This window comes from Diabrotica virgifera, chromosome 2, assembly GCF_917563875.1.
Source record: "Diabrotica virgifera virgifera chromosome 2, PGI_DIABVI_V3a".
Lineage (NCBI taxonomy): Eukaryota > Metazoa > Arthropoda > Insecta > Coleoptera > Chrysomelidae > Diabrotica > Diabrotica virgifera.
In genome coordinates this window covers 131,378,319-131,393,670 of record NC_065444.1, presented here as the reverse complement: position 1 = coordinate 131,393,670, position 15,352 = coordinate 131,378,319, and the positions used below count along the sequence as shown (strand labels likewise).

The window sequence follows — 15,352 nt, the reverse complement described above, 5'->3', positions numbered from 1 at the left end:
AAAAAAATCATCGATTACGTCATCACACCCAGATGGATGACGTCACTAGTATGCCATATGTGCCAAAATATCATAATTTAAAAATAAAAATCGACCTGTTTCGGGATTTTTCCTTAAAGTCGCCGGTTTACGAAATAACGCATTTATTCCTTTCATTTGCACCATACTGTATATAAAAATATATTTCCTTGTTTGTATTTATGAATATTTATAAAGACGTTTTCTTTATTTTTAATAACTACTTATATTTCTGCAACTACTTTCAGAAACATATTAGTATCTCATTTTAAACACTTATTGACTTACACCGATTGGCTTCTGAGACATCGATTTATCAACATTGGCCATTTGCTTCTGGCCACTGTCGGTATTGACCAGTTATTGATGAAAAATCTAATTTTACATTAAGTTTTTACAACATTGGCCAATATTTAAGGTTATCTCACAATAAAACACTGAAAAACGTTTGTTTTCTATACTTCCACAAAATTTATTACAACTATGTTATTACTACAGCTGTTTCGGCAAAGTGCCTTTCTCAAGTGATCACCTCAAGTGCCTATCACTTGAGAAAGGCACTTTGCCGAAACAGCTGTAGTAATAACATAGTTGTAATAAATTTTGTGGAAGTATAGAAAACAAACGTTTTTCAGTGTGTTATTGTGAGATAAAATGAACTTCCATCAAGTAACGGTCGAATCCATCAATTATTTAAGGTTATTGTCGTTAATGACCGGGCATTGTCGTTAATAACCAAGGAAAATGGACATTCACGACAATGCCCGGCCATTAACGTTAATGTCCAATTTACATCACTGACCGTAACTGCCGTAACATATACAATGGCTGGTTTATAGTGTCCTACACCTTCGGGTTCTGTATTAATGTCTATCGGTATAATCTCCTGGTCGCAGAACTCTTTCTCTGACATTGCCTTTTGGACTCCATCAAGCCATGTTGTTTTCGGTCTTCTCCGTTTTTTCGCCCAGGTGGTGGCCAATCCGATATTAGAGAGATTTCGCAAAGGCTAACGGTTATACCGTGTCAAGACGTAAATAACCAACGGTTAACGGTCTATTTCAACACAGGCATAAACAAAGTTATCTCAAATATTCTGGGGCGGGGTTTAACGTTATTATGGCAACCGACGTTTGGGATTAAACGTAACCTAGAAATTAATGTTGATGAATACGAATACTGTACCTAAGTAGTTGTTTTGTTATTAAAAAATTAATTTGGATATTGAGCAGGTTGACATGCATTTTAATTGTAATGATTTAACCAACAATAAATATAAATAATCAATATAAAAATATCTTAATAACTTGGGCGCACGACTTTTCCCCAACACGACTCTACTTTATCGGCAGAGTCTACGAGAAGTGTACGGTAAATTGAAGCTGTAATTACAAAGAAACAAATATGTATGTCTTTGGTTCAGGTTAGGGATATGCCACTCAATGCATCGGGGTGTAACGCCAATATCAAGTCTAGCTATCTTTGTCTGTCGTGCGAGTGTGAGCGTATCTACCAAGAGGTGGGAGTAATGGAACGACAGTGACGCAGAGGCGGCAGCCATCATATGCTATAGAGAGAAAGCTAAGCGCCGCTAGAGAGAGATAGATAGACCACCGACCCGAACTGCTCCGCGTTACGCTATTTTTCGGACCTGGCCTAATCTATTGTGTTATTATATCTATGCTTTGTACTCACGTTATCACAGTTATCACGTTATCACATGTAGCGTCGCTTTCCATCGCTCAATCTAGGACAAACGTGACCATGTCAATTCATTCCTATTCTTAAGTATGGAGAAGTATATGTACTAGAAAATTCATATTAAATACTTAGCTTTAAAAAAATTCCATAAACGAAGAAGAAAGACAACAAATATCATATATTTAGAGCGAAATAAATTTGGAGAGTTTCATCATTTATATTCGAAATTAATAAATAATCCACGTTGGTTTAAAATGTATTGTGGCTTATTACCATGCACTTTAGATTATATTATTGCAGCTGTTAAACCCATTATTCAACTGTCAATAAGTAATTATCAAAAACAAATTTCTATTGAGGAGACGCTGTTACTGGCTTTAAGGTATGTTAATGAAAAAACACTGGTACTATATAGTTACTGGTAGGTACTATACCTATTAGATTTTATTTATTTAATAAACTATTGAGTAGCATAATTTGAATTGAAAAAACAACTTGCACTTGACAATGTGTCGTGTCTCGTCGCGAACAAAACAAGTTCGCACTTCGTCGCGTCTTGTAGACTGATTAACCCGAAAACGTAGGCCACACACAAAATACAACCATTACGTGATATTTACGCGTCGTGTCGCGTTGTCGCGTTTGTCGTTCACCTTTACCCGTTGTCCTAGGTGAGCGACGGAAAACGACGCGATGCGATGCGTTGCGATGCGATGCGACCAGTAATTAACGCGACGTGTGGCTTATGTAGCGTCGCATCGCGTCGCTTTCCATCACTCAAACCAGGACAAAGGTGACGATGTCAATTCATTCCTAATCTTAAGTATGGGGAAGTATACTGCAGTTTTGCTGGAAAATTCATATTAAATACTTAGCTTTAAAAAATTCCATAAACGAAGAAGAAAGACAACAAATATCATATATTTAGAGCGAAATAAATTTGGAGAGTTTCATCATTTATATTCGAAATTAATAAATAATCCACGTCGGTTTAAAATGTATTGTGGCTTATTACCATGCACTTTCGATTATATTATTGCAGCTGTTAAACCCAGTACATATTCAACTGTCAATAAGTAATTTTCAAAAACCAATTTCTATTGAGAAGACGCTGTTACTGGCTTTAAAGTATGTTAATGAAAAAACACTGGTACTATACATATTAGTTTTTATTTATTTAATAAACTATTGAGTAGCATAATTTGAATTGAAAAAAGCAACTTGCACTTGACACTGCAAGCTTGACACTGACACTGCTTCAGTGCGTCGTGTCTCGTCGCGAACAATCGCGAACAAAACAAATTCGCACTTCGTCGCGTCTTGTCGTAGACTGATTAACCCGAAAACGTAGGCCACACACAAATACAACCATTACTTGATATTTTCGCGTCGCGTCGCGTCGTGTCGCGTTGTCGCGTTTGTCGCTCACCTAGGACAACGGGTTAGACAACGGGTTAACGAATAACGGGATCTGGATTCCAATGCATATTTTTTTTATAATTCTCGTATCCAAGTTACGCGTGAAGTTAGTCGTATTGATGGCAGTTGGGGAAACGTCGGCGAACCGTGAATAACTTATATCCTAAGCGCAAAATTGTAGACAAAATAAGAACACACGCATTTCTCAACACAGGTAACAAGATTATTCACAGTTTTTAGTTTATAAAATTTGTATCGTATAAATTATTTTTATGTTTCATCACAAATGTCAAATTAGCGTTAACGTCATTACTGTCCCTTATTTCGACCTAAATAGCGGGACACGTTATCCGGTATTAGCGTAACATTCGCTCTGCGCTTGCGTACATGTCAAAATAGCGTATTCCGCTATTAGCGTGCGGTAAAAATGCCTTTGCGATATCTCTAATAACTTCGGTAAGCGAGGGTATCTCTTTTACCTGTGTTTACCAAGAAAGCTGTTTTTGCTAAAGTTCATCTATGATGGGGGTTTTTCTGTCCATGATTTGTCCTATTTTTTCATTTGTTATATGTGTCATTCTGGATATGTCTGCTGAATATTTTCAGAACAAGTAGTTTGAATTTAATAGATATAATTTTTGAAATTCTGGTGATTATTTCATTTATAGAGATTCTGACCAATAGAAACCTATAAGAATAAAAATTACAGCTATTATTTCATTCATAGAGATTCTGACCAATGGAAACCTATAAAAATAAAAATTACAGCGATAATTTTTGATACTTTTCCGTCGTCAAGTAATTTACGTCAGAAGCCCTTCGTTGCTACGCAAAAATACATTCAGTGACATTAATGACAATTAATGTTTTACAACTTGTCACAGAGAAGAACAAGAAACAGGTTTAGCAAATATTCAGGCGAAGATATTAATAAAATATTAGTTAAAATGATTTAAAACGACAGTTTTATTCATGAAATAATCTTACCGAATTACTCTCGAGCTCGAATTATCGATTTGTTTTGCCCTCGTGACACTTTGACATAAACAAAACTGTCGTAAGTGTCACTCGGAATACACATCGATAATTTTAGATCTCTCGTGTAATAAATATTGATAGCTTTTGATAATTTCCCGTTGTCAAGTATTTTACGTCAGATAGTAGTTTACCTCAGTCGTTGCTACGCAAAGTACATTCAGTGACATTAATGAAAAATTAATGTTTTACAACTTGTCACAGAGAACACCAAGAAACAGGTTTAGCAAAAATTCAGGCGAAGATATCAATAAAATATTAGTTAAAATGTTTTAAAAAGATAGTTTTATTCATGAAATAATCTTACCGAATTACTCTCGAGCTGGAATTATCGATTTGTTTTGCCATCGTGACATTGACATAATTTCACGACCCGAAGGGGAGGGGAAATTAAAACTGTCAAAGTGTCACTCGGGTTACAAATCGATAATTTTAGAGCTCTCGTGTAATTAGTACTGAAAATTTTACACATGAATGAAATAGGCGCTGGGTTTATTTTTATGAGGTGTATAACGTTCAATAAAATGATACTTTACAAAAATGGTGTTGGTGTTGGTGCAATGGAAAATCATCGATTTGTAAAACCTGTATCTAAATGTCACTTTAGTAGTGCCACACTAGTTACCTACATGTTTTGTTTAGAATTGGAGGGTTGTGGCACCGTAAAGTAAACAATAAAATCACAAGTTTTAAAACATAAACAATATAATCACATAATGGTTACACTGAGGAACAGGTTTGGGAAATTTGAGGAAAAGCACTTTAAATTTCAACTTCAGAAGTAAAGCGGAACATTTAGTTTTTTATGTATCATCAGTATATTATATTGGTATTATACTAAAAAATTATTTATAAAAAATAATTGCTGACTTAAATATTTAAATTATAATATTAAAGAAATAACGGTTTAACGTAAATCTTCATTTTTGATTGTACACTTTCCAATTATAAATAATAAAATATTATCGATTATTCTCTTTATAGGGCAAGTAGAACACTTCTCCTTTATGAACACCAAGCACGAGGTTACGTCTTTGGCATTATCATTCTATTCTGGATTATTTGCTTATAACGGTTGGTAAGTAGTATTTTCTATTGTAAACTAGTAACTAATTGTAAATAGTACAACAAAGGGGCACTGAGTACATAAATATGATGTAAATATTATACACTTACGGACAAAAATATTGCATTTTGAAATACTAATCATGTGAAGTGAAACTTTTTGTGCTGCAATCCTTAGCCATCTCAGTGTCACAGGCTCAGGATTTATTTTCCGAATGTGATGTTTTAAAGTGACATAAATATTCGATCGGATTTAAATCGGATATGGGTTATATGGCAGCCAATATCATTTTTAAAGTAAATCTGATTAAGGTAAGTATTTATTAGCCCCGCCACACGAAGACGTGCGTTAACGTGGATTAGCACCAATCTGTCATATCCTAATCTTAATGTATATGTCAGCTGCCATTCACCCAATCACTTCCACAAGTTCGGTAGCTCCTTTCCAAGAAATACCACTCCATAGCACTATGCCGCCACCACCAAAATTAACGCTCTGTATGAGGTTAAGTTGGTATACCGTTTACAATATAGAAGCATGATCAAAACTTCGTCTACAGAAGAGTTGGTGAACGTTATGCCAGTTGTAGCCTCATACAGAGCGTTGATTTTGGTGGTGGCGGCATAGGACCAAATACATTAGACTATAATACATACAACTCTTGACATTTCCCATTAATTTTGTGGAAGCAAACAAAATACCGCCATCTAGTGGTATGAGTTAAAACCACAAACTATGCATTTAAAAGATAGTTATTTTTATAGGATTAAATCAAAATACAAATTTAGTTGTGAGCTATTTTCTTTAATCTTACATTCTCACTTTTTAATTTACATAATTTTTCCTATTTACAAAATAGGAATATTTATCTATAAAAGTTTTGTGACAATTTGTAGGTACAGACATTTTGGAGAGTTCTTGTAACATTTTAATTTTACATTATATTTGACATTTTCAACACTCTCTTGTATATAATTTTGAAAATACCTTTTAAATATATCATTAATTTTATCTGAAGCTCCCTTTAACCCTTAAACGCCCAACGGTGGATAAAAGATGTCCACCCAATGCGTATTCCCTTGTAACATATTTATTACATGTTTAAATTTTTTTTTAATTATTTATTGTTAAAAAGACAGCCCTTTATCAAATGTTAATTTGATTCTACCGATATTTTTGAACATAAAAGTAGCATCTTGAGTTAAATATGGGTGGACATAAAAAGTACACCCTTGGTAAAACTTGTTACTAAAAGTTTCTATATAATTTCTCGTTGGCAGGAAGATAATCCATATAATTATCGACGTATAATTACATAATCTACATAATTATCCGCCAGTGAGGAGGTTGAAAGGAATAATGTGGAGAAAATCGACAAATCTGAATTGCTGGCTTTTACTGGTATGTTAATTTTGATGTACATTGTAATTTTGTTGTAAGGTTTGTAAATTGTTTATATTAATATTTTAGAAGATGCTGTGTTTATTAAGCATAAGATTCTTAAGTTTAATCCATTTCTAACAACTCTCAATAAATATATTAGCTATTTTCGAGGTGGACATTTTTTACCCACCCTTGGGCGTACATGGAACCTAAAAAAGGTTGGGCGTTTAAGGGTTAAAGTTACACCTAAATTTCACACTATCAGGTGTATCCTTAGCCCTAATAATAGAAAATGAATTATCTATGCAGCCTGGGGTTAGCCTTCTTGTAAAAAGAAATTGCAACTAAACACCCTCGCATCCATCGTGGTGAATGGAGGCAAAGTAATAAATACACTTTTAGTTAATTTTGTTGCCATGCTAGGTATTTGGGGAGAATCAATTTTACCGAACCTATTTTATAAGACATTTTGTGTAAAAATACAAACACAATGTATCAAGATTAGCCAATTTATTATTCAAAAATTAACAAAATTACATTTGATGTTTACGTTGAGAAAACTTAGTTCAACTCAAGCCGGCAGAGGCGCTAGTGGCAACGTGCTTCCAGTTTTCTGTGGGAATTGGATGTATTATAGTCTAATGTATTTGATCGAGCTATGTAGTGATATTTACGGGAAGGGACATCATAGATATATTAACAATAGATTAGGCTAGTTATAGGCCGCTCAATGCATCGAGGTGCAACGCCAATATCAAGTACGTTGGTCCTTCTATCTTTGTCTGTCGTACGAGTGTGAGCGTATCTACCAAGAGGTGGGAGTAATGAAACGACACAGACACAGCGGCAGCGGCCATCATATGCTAGAGAAAGAAAGCTAAGCGCCGGTAGAGAGAGAGAGATACGATCCGAACTGCTCCGCGTTACGCTGTTTTTCGTACCTTGCCTAATCTACGTATTATTATATCTACGAGGGACATGCCTAAATTGTGGAGATGATTGGGCGACAGCTGACATATATATTAAAAACATTAACGAAGATTGGGATCGGTACTCACCGGAGGGACCGCAGACGTTCGGAAACAATTAGCGTCTCTTTGCAAAGACAATGACGTCGACTTTGCAAAGTAACAAGACACTTACTCAACACACACACTACACATTACTCCCCTGACTTAGTGATAAGTTATACAATTACGTGGCTAAAGGTTCTAGTTCTAAACCAAAGCCAGAATCAGAGAAAAAAAAAACATTAACGAAGATCATGTCTTGCCATTTGCCAGCCACAATGGATATGACAGATTCCTGCGAATTACAGATGAGATTCAATTTAAAAATTATATTGGCCCCCATATAGCTCATACCAGATTTAAATCCGATTGAGCATTTATATGACACTAAAACATCGCATTCGGAAAAGAAATCCTGTTCCTATGACTCTGGGGGGCTAAGGATTGCACCACAAAAAATTTCACGTTACATGATAATTTCAAAATATGCAATATTTTTGTCAATGAGTATATTATATTTATTATATTTTAGGTAAGGCAAAAAACAACTCAACTTTTGATCAAATATTTTGTACGTCTGCATCGTTAAGTTGAACTTAGAACGAACTAATAAATAATATGAAATGAATTGAATTTTGACTCAATTCAAGCTCTCTGCTTAACCCAGGTATAAACATACCAAAAGGCACCGCCAGGAAAACATTCCACTTTGCGGTTCAGAGAGCCCATATGAAACGAGTCTTTGTACTCTATGCAGAGTATGGCATTAACAAAATAAGAAAATCTACGGTTTCGTTTTGATTAAAATCTGTCTTCCTCCATCCCCCGATAGTACTATTTCTAGGTCTTCCTGTTGTCAAGGAGGCTCGAAGGAAGACAGATTGTTACCATTCCGACCGTAGATTGTCGATATAAATTAAAATAATTTATATCGCAGTATGGATAGAACGCCCTCTAACGGGGAATAAGCCAAATGAATTTCGACTCAATTCAAGCTCTCTGCTTAACCCAGGTATAAACATACCAAAAGGCACCGCCAGGAAAACATTCCACTTTGCGGTTCAGAGAGCCCATATGAAACGAGTCTTTGTACTCTATGCAGAGTATGGCATTAACAAAATAAGAAAATCTACGGTTTCGTTTTGATTAAAATCTGTCTTCCTCCATCCCCCGATAGCACTATTTCTAGGTCTACCCGTTTCATATGGGCTCTCTGAACCGCAAAGTGGAATGTTTTCCTGGCGGTGCCTTTTGGTATGTTTATACCTGGGTTAAGCAGAGAGCTTGAATTGAGTCGAAATTCATTTCGCTTATTCCCCGTTAGAGGGCGTTCTATCCATACTGCAATATAAATTATTTTAATTTATATCGACAATCTACGATCGGACGGAATGGTAAAAATCTGTCTTCCTTAGAGCCTCCTTGACAACATGTAGACCTAGAAATAGTACTATCGGGGGATGGAGGAAGACAGATTTTAATCAAAAGGAAACCGTAGATTTTCTTATTTTGTTAATGCCATACTCTGCATAGAGTACAAAGACTCGTTTCATATGGGCTCTCTGAACCGCAAAGTGGAATGTTTTCCTGGCGATGCCTTTTGGTATGTTTATACCTGGGTTAAGCAGAGAGCTTGAATTGAGTCGAAATTCATTTCGCTTATTCCCCGTTAGAGGGCGTTCTATTCATACTGCGATATAAATTATTTTAATTTATATCGACAATCTACGGTCGGAATGGTAAAAATCTGTCTTCCTTAGAGCCTCCTTGACAACAGGTAGACCTAGAAATAGTACTATCGGGAGATGGAGGAAGACAGATTTTAATCAAAACGAAACCGTAGATTTTCTTATTTTGTTAATGCCATACTCTGCATAGAGTACAAAGACTCGTTTCATATGGGCTCTCTGAACCGCAAAGTGGAATGTTTTCCTGGCGGTGCCTTTTGGTATGTTTATACCTGGGTTAAGCAGAGAGCTTGAATTGAGTCGAAATTCATTTCTCTTATTCCCCGTTAGAGGGCGTTCTATCCATACTGCGATATAAATTATTTTAATTTATATCGACAATCTACGGTCGGAATGGTAAAAACCTGTCTTCCTTAGAGCCTCCTTGACAACAGGTAGACCTAGAAATAGTACTATCGGGGGATGGATGAAGACAGATTTTAATCAAAACGAAACCGTAGATTTTCTTATTTTAATAAATAAAATGTTTTGTATAGTTTTTTTAAGAAATGTGAGTTACAAAAGGAAACCAGTATAGAAGGTTTGATACTTAAGGTCTGTTTTATGTCCCAACACCAGAAAAAGAGAAAGGTAAAAAATTAATTTTAGGGCAACTTGGAAGCAATACCGGAAATACCGAAAAATTATATTAAGATACCTATGTATTTATAGGTGTTGCAAATGAGACGTTAGAAAATAAATAAATTCTCAAACCAATCATGGATGTCATAGGAAACATGAAAATTACAACGATAGTAGACTTATTAACTTGACTATAAAAAAAGATTTTAGTGAGCACCTATATTACATGATTTTAAAAATGAGCACCTATATTACATGACTTAAAAAAACTTAGAAAGTTTCTTGCGCAAATGACAATAAATGTGAGGTCATATCGTGAAGCTAATGAGAAACCAAGAAAATATAAATAAAGTTACAAGAATAAGGCAGAGAATGTAATATGGACGACTTAAATAAAATAGGATGCAGACAATATATTCAAAGACAACTGGAATAAAACACATACAAAGCAAGGAAATTGAGAAGGCTAACCAAAGAAAATAGAAAATGCTATTAAAATAACAAGGAAGAAAATCTTATGGAAACAGAAGTTGAAGAGAAAAATAATTGGTATATTTTATACGCAGTGAAGAGAAAATCATAATTTATGATAGTATATCTATGTACGGGAAAGTACTTACATATTTAACTGCTTTCTTTAATAAAATGTACAACAAAGGAACAAAACCAGAGAAATGGTTGAAGCCTCTGTTCATAACACTGCCAAAGAAAAGGACACCATAATGACTTAGGAACCAGAGAGGCACTGTTTTGTATGCGCATTATCCTATGAAAAAATTGTGAATTCAGAAAGAACTCAAAATTTTGACTTCGTCGAAAGGCATTCGACCGTGTACAACACAATACACTTAAGTACCTACAAGAAGCAGTAGGACTGGAAAACAACGTTATAAAACTGCTAAAATATCTATACTATAATCAAAAAATAATCTCTATCAAAATTGAAAATAGTATCAAAATAGTAAAACATCTACCTAAGTAAAATGGATCCCACGGCTAATTTCTGGGAATTCATAAAATGAAGTCATCCAGTAATAAGACCAAATGACTTTGGTAGGGGAGCGCAAGCGGGGATTTTTGCAGTTACTCAAGCGCGTCAGATTATCTTATGGGGAGAAACCTTGTACCCTGTAAATAAACCTTTGCCAGATATTGGCTCTTAATACAGGGGAATTCGTTAAGGGGGGTCCGAAAAAAAAATCTATCCTTAGAAAAACTCGAAATCATCAGATTAAGATAAGGTAAGTTAAGTACATGCAAAACGTGTATGTATATTTCCAAAGTCTGACGATTTGAGCGGGGAGTAAGGAAATGGGCGAGTAACAAAGTTTCACAAAAAAAAGCGAATATTTCGCAAAATGAACGTCAAATCGAAAAACAAAAAAATACGTGTTCAATATTTTTCAAAAATCTATCGAATGATACCAAACACGACCCCCCACGGAGAGGGGTGGGGGGTAAATTTAAAATTTTAAATACGAAACCCGCTATATTTCGCGAAATGAACATCAGATCGAAAAACTGAAAAATATACATATTCAATATTTTTGAAAAATCTATCGAATGGGGTTACTTTAAAATCTTAAATAGGAGCCCCCAATGTTTACTGCAGATCTGGATTATTTACGTAAAATTAAGCAACTTTTATTAGAGAAATTTTTCGAATTATGGATAGATGGCGCTATAATCGGAAAAAAACGATTGTTGGAAATGGAAAATTAATTTAAAAAATGGAAAGTCCCCCTACTTTATGGAAAACTTAACTTAACTTTTTTTGGTTTTAGTTTAGGACCTAATCTTCACAGCCCAATAGGTCCCCATAACGCTCGAGTAACTGCAAATTTAGCATACTTTCCTCCTCTACTATACTTTGTCTTTCTGTTTCTCACAACCTAATTGGGATATTTTTATATTTATCGCAAAAATAAAAAATAAAATTATTTTCATAATCTCGAATGTAAGAACAATAAAAACTAGTTCTTAAAAATACAAATCTTGAATAATAATTCAACAAAAGTTTTAAATTATCATCATCAAGCATTCTCTATCTTGAACAGTTAAGGAAATAGAACCGTGAAAAGCGGAAGAGAAATATAAAGCGAGTTTATGGGTCAACATTTCCATTAAGAAAATTCTTTCAACGTGGCATTGAAACGAGTTTTTTAATATAGAAAGTTGATGAAGAAAATCATTAACTGCCAAATGCAGACATAAATTTGGTACGATCGATAAACACACTGTGTTTACACTTCGTCCTCCTACGCCAAATCAATAAACTATTTTACCTGAAATTATTCAACACTTCTTTTTTATTCAGCCGTTTTTGGGATCTATCATCTATATTATCATATTTTTTTGCAGGAACTATCTAAATTTTATAATTGAAGAACTAAAGGACCCAGTCAGGTAAAATGATTTTTTATTCGTTTAATCTGAATATTATAATATACCTAATACGTGTGTATGGTTAGTACAGTATAAATACCGTTGCACGACATTATCTACGTCAGATATCTAAGTTGACATTGTTGCCAAATTACAAAAAGTTCCTGAATTCATTTTAAATGAAATAAATCACATAATTATTGCAGAAGTAAATTATACAAAACAAATTAATATTCAATGTAAATAAAAATGAAAACATTAGAAATATAAAACAAGAATTTAAGTATTAATCTTAAGTTTTGAAGTAAATCATAAAAATAAAAAATATAAAAAAAAATTTTTTAGGAAACGCTTTTCTTTAGTTACTGGTGACTAAAATTAAAAATATTATAAAAAAATCAACTAAAAAGCAAAAAAATAAAAAAAAATAAAACTCAAAGGGTTATTCGAAACAAACTGTTAGACAGATTAAATATACAAAAATCTCACACATTCGTTAAAATTGAAAAACTCTAACACATTCGTTAAAGAAAAGCGTGGGGCGCGAAAAGTAAAAAAGTATCTATCCTCAAACCGTTTATTCGATGAAGACGCGCCCCACGCTTTTCTTTAACGAATGCGTTAGAGTTTTTCAATTTTTTAACGAATGTGTGAGATTTTTGTATATTTAATCTGTCTAAAAGTTTGTTTCGAATAACCCTTCGAGTTTTATTTTGTTTTGCTTTTTAGTTGATTTTTTTATAATATTTTTAATTTTAGTCACTAGTAACTAAAGAAAAGCGTTTCCTAAAAATTTTTTTTTCATATTTTTTATTTTTTACTTTTTAGTCTCACATTTTTCAAACATTAGAATATATCGTCATGTTTAAAAAAGGATGTATAACATAGACACATTTTTTGCATTTATTTCAACATTTGATACATTGTACATTTTCTGTAATTTCTTCATACATCTAAATAAAAATCAATATTTCAGTTTTCGCAGTCTTTCCATCTCTTCTAATGCTTTACTATTGCACGGTGTAGACCCTGTTAATTTCTCGCAATGCAGTTCTTCGATGCGCAAGCCGTCTAATGATCGCACTCGGCTCAATGCAACGTTAGCCTGTCCTTCCGCAAATACTTTCGGGCCCAAGTTCACGACAGCGTAGTCAACAGTCGAACCTTGCATTTTATGGACAGTCGATGCCCACGACAATACTAAGGGCAGCATTCGTCTCTCTGCGGTGCCATAACTTGTTTTCGCTGGAAATTGGATAGAAATTGGTTGAATTACGTGGACGCCAGTTTGATCGAATTTCACTTTTACTGACGGAATATCTTCATCATACATTTGAGCTCGTCGGAAATGAGGCCATATAATTTCTTCGATAAATCCAATGGCGCCATTTACTAATCCTTTTGAAACGTCGACGTTTGACCTGAGCATAACTTTGGCACCTACGAAAATCGTCAATTCTTTTGGAGGACCACCTATTTTATTTATATCTGATGGGATGATGCTTTCCAAGGCAATGTTGTCGATATTTCTTCTTCTATTTCTCATAATATTGTAATACCAAATTATTGTGGTTATACACTTGTTGATTTGTGGGATAAATTCGCAACGCTCGATCAATCAAAAACTCACCCGTTGTCTCATAGGAAACTTTTTGTAGTAAGACACTGATATGTTCTCCACGAAGTTTACCAACTCTTAATGCGTTTAAGATGTCGATGAATGTATTATCACCTTTTTGTCTCTTGTTTTCAGTCAGTTCGCACAGGGAGAAACATCTCCAAAGATGTAAAGCTGGGATCATGTGTTCCGGTTGCTCAAAAACTTGATGTCCACGAACTGGAGGTAGCTGGAAAAGATCGCCGAAAACAATAACGTTGATTCCGCCGAACTGTTCATCGGCATTTTTGAGTTGTTTCAGCCTTGACTCAATCATACATAACATCTCGTACGGAACCATTGAAATTTCGTCGATAAAGAGAAACTGAATGTCTTTCCACTGTAGTCTCATAATTCGAAGATAATTTCCCGTCAATTGTGGTATTTGCAATATACGTCCATCCTTCTGTACAGGTAGTTTAAATGTGCTGTGCAATGTAGTTCCACTAACGAGCCGGGCAGCTACACCAGTCAGCGCACAAACTTTTACGGAATTATTGTTACCTGTAACGAACTTCGAATATTAGCATAGTGTAAGAATTATATAATGATTAACATAAAGATATAAAAAATTGCTATTTAACTTTACCATAACAACGATTTATTTGATTTCTTAGTACCATCAGCGTAAAAGTTTTTCCAGTGCCTGCTCCACCTGTTATGAAGATATATTCTCGTTCTTTTGACCCTTTCTATTGTTCTTCGATACTTCGTGTTATGCGATTGTAAAGGTCTCTCTGTCCCACGTTTATGGCATTTCGAAGTTTGGTGAATTCCTCATCGGCTATCTGGTTATCAGCGGGAACCTCTACTTCTTCAAAATCTTCAGCTGGTTCGTATGACTCTAATACTTGAAATGCGTGCACCTGGATAAATGCGTTTTCCAAATGTTTATCACGTTGTTTAAAGAGTTCCATGTGAGCACTAGTCATCTTCAAGTTATCTTCCCGCGCGCGAAAATCATATTTAGCGGTATTAAAGTCTTGCAGAATTTCACCTTCATTCCGGTATGGCATGTACTGCAGAAGAAGGCTGTAGTAAAAGTTCTCTGGGTCCGTTGCTGCTCTTTAGTAAGGCACCCTAACAGTTGCTGGGCGAGTTCTTTTGTGCATTTTCGTATTGTCAAGCAATTTGATAAGCGGTGAATTGGTTTTGTCTTCTGGTATATTCAAATCGTAATCAACATTTTCTCCGTCATCAGTACTCTTTTTGGGATAATGGGGTTGAAACAACATGGCGAACTCCATCAAAGGCATGTTTTCGAAATCATAATCTGGATGTTGATGCGAACGCTTCTCATATCTTTCAAAAATATTTGAAAAGTAGCCTACTGCTGTTCCGCCTTCATCAAACTTAATAACCTTATATC

The 15,352-nt window shown here is 34.6% G+C and overlaps 1 protein-coding gene across 1 annotated transcript in view; it reads left to right on the top strand.

Moving 5' to 3' along the window:
* LOC114327480 (large neutral amino acids transporter small subunit 1) overlaps positions 1–15,352 on the top strand; it is a 221,749-nt gene that overhangs the window by 114,129 nt on the left and 92,268 nt on the right. The window contains exons 4-5 of the mRNA XM_050643994.1: positions 5,158–5,251; positions 12,303–12,347. Coding sequence (XP_050499951.1) covers positions 5,158–5,251; positions 12,303–12,347 — 139 coding nt within the window. The remainder of the gene's footprint in view (positions 1–5,157; positions 5,252–12,302; positions 12,348–15,352) is intronic.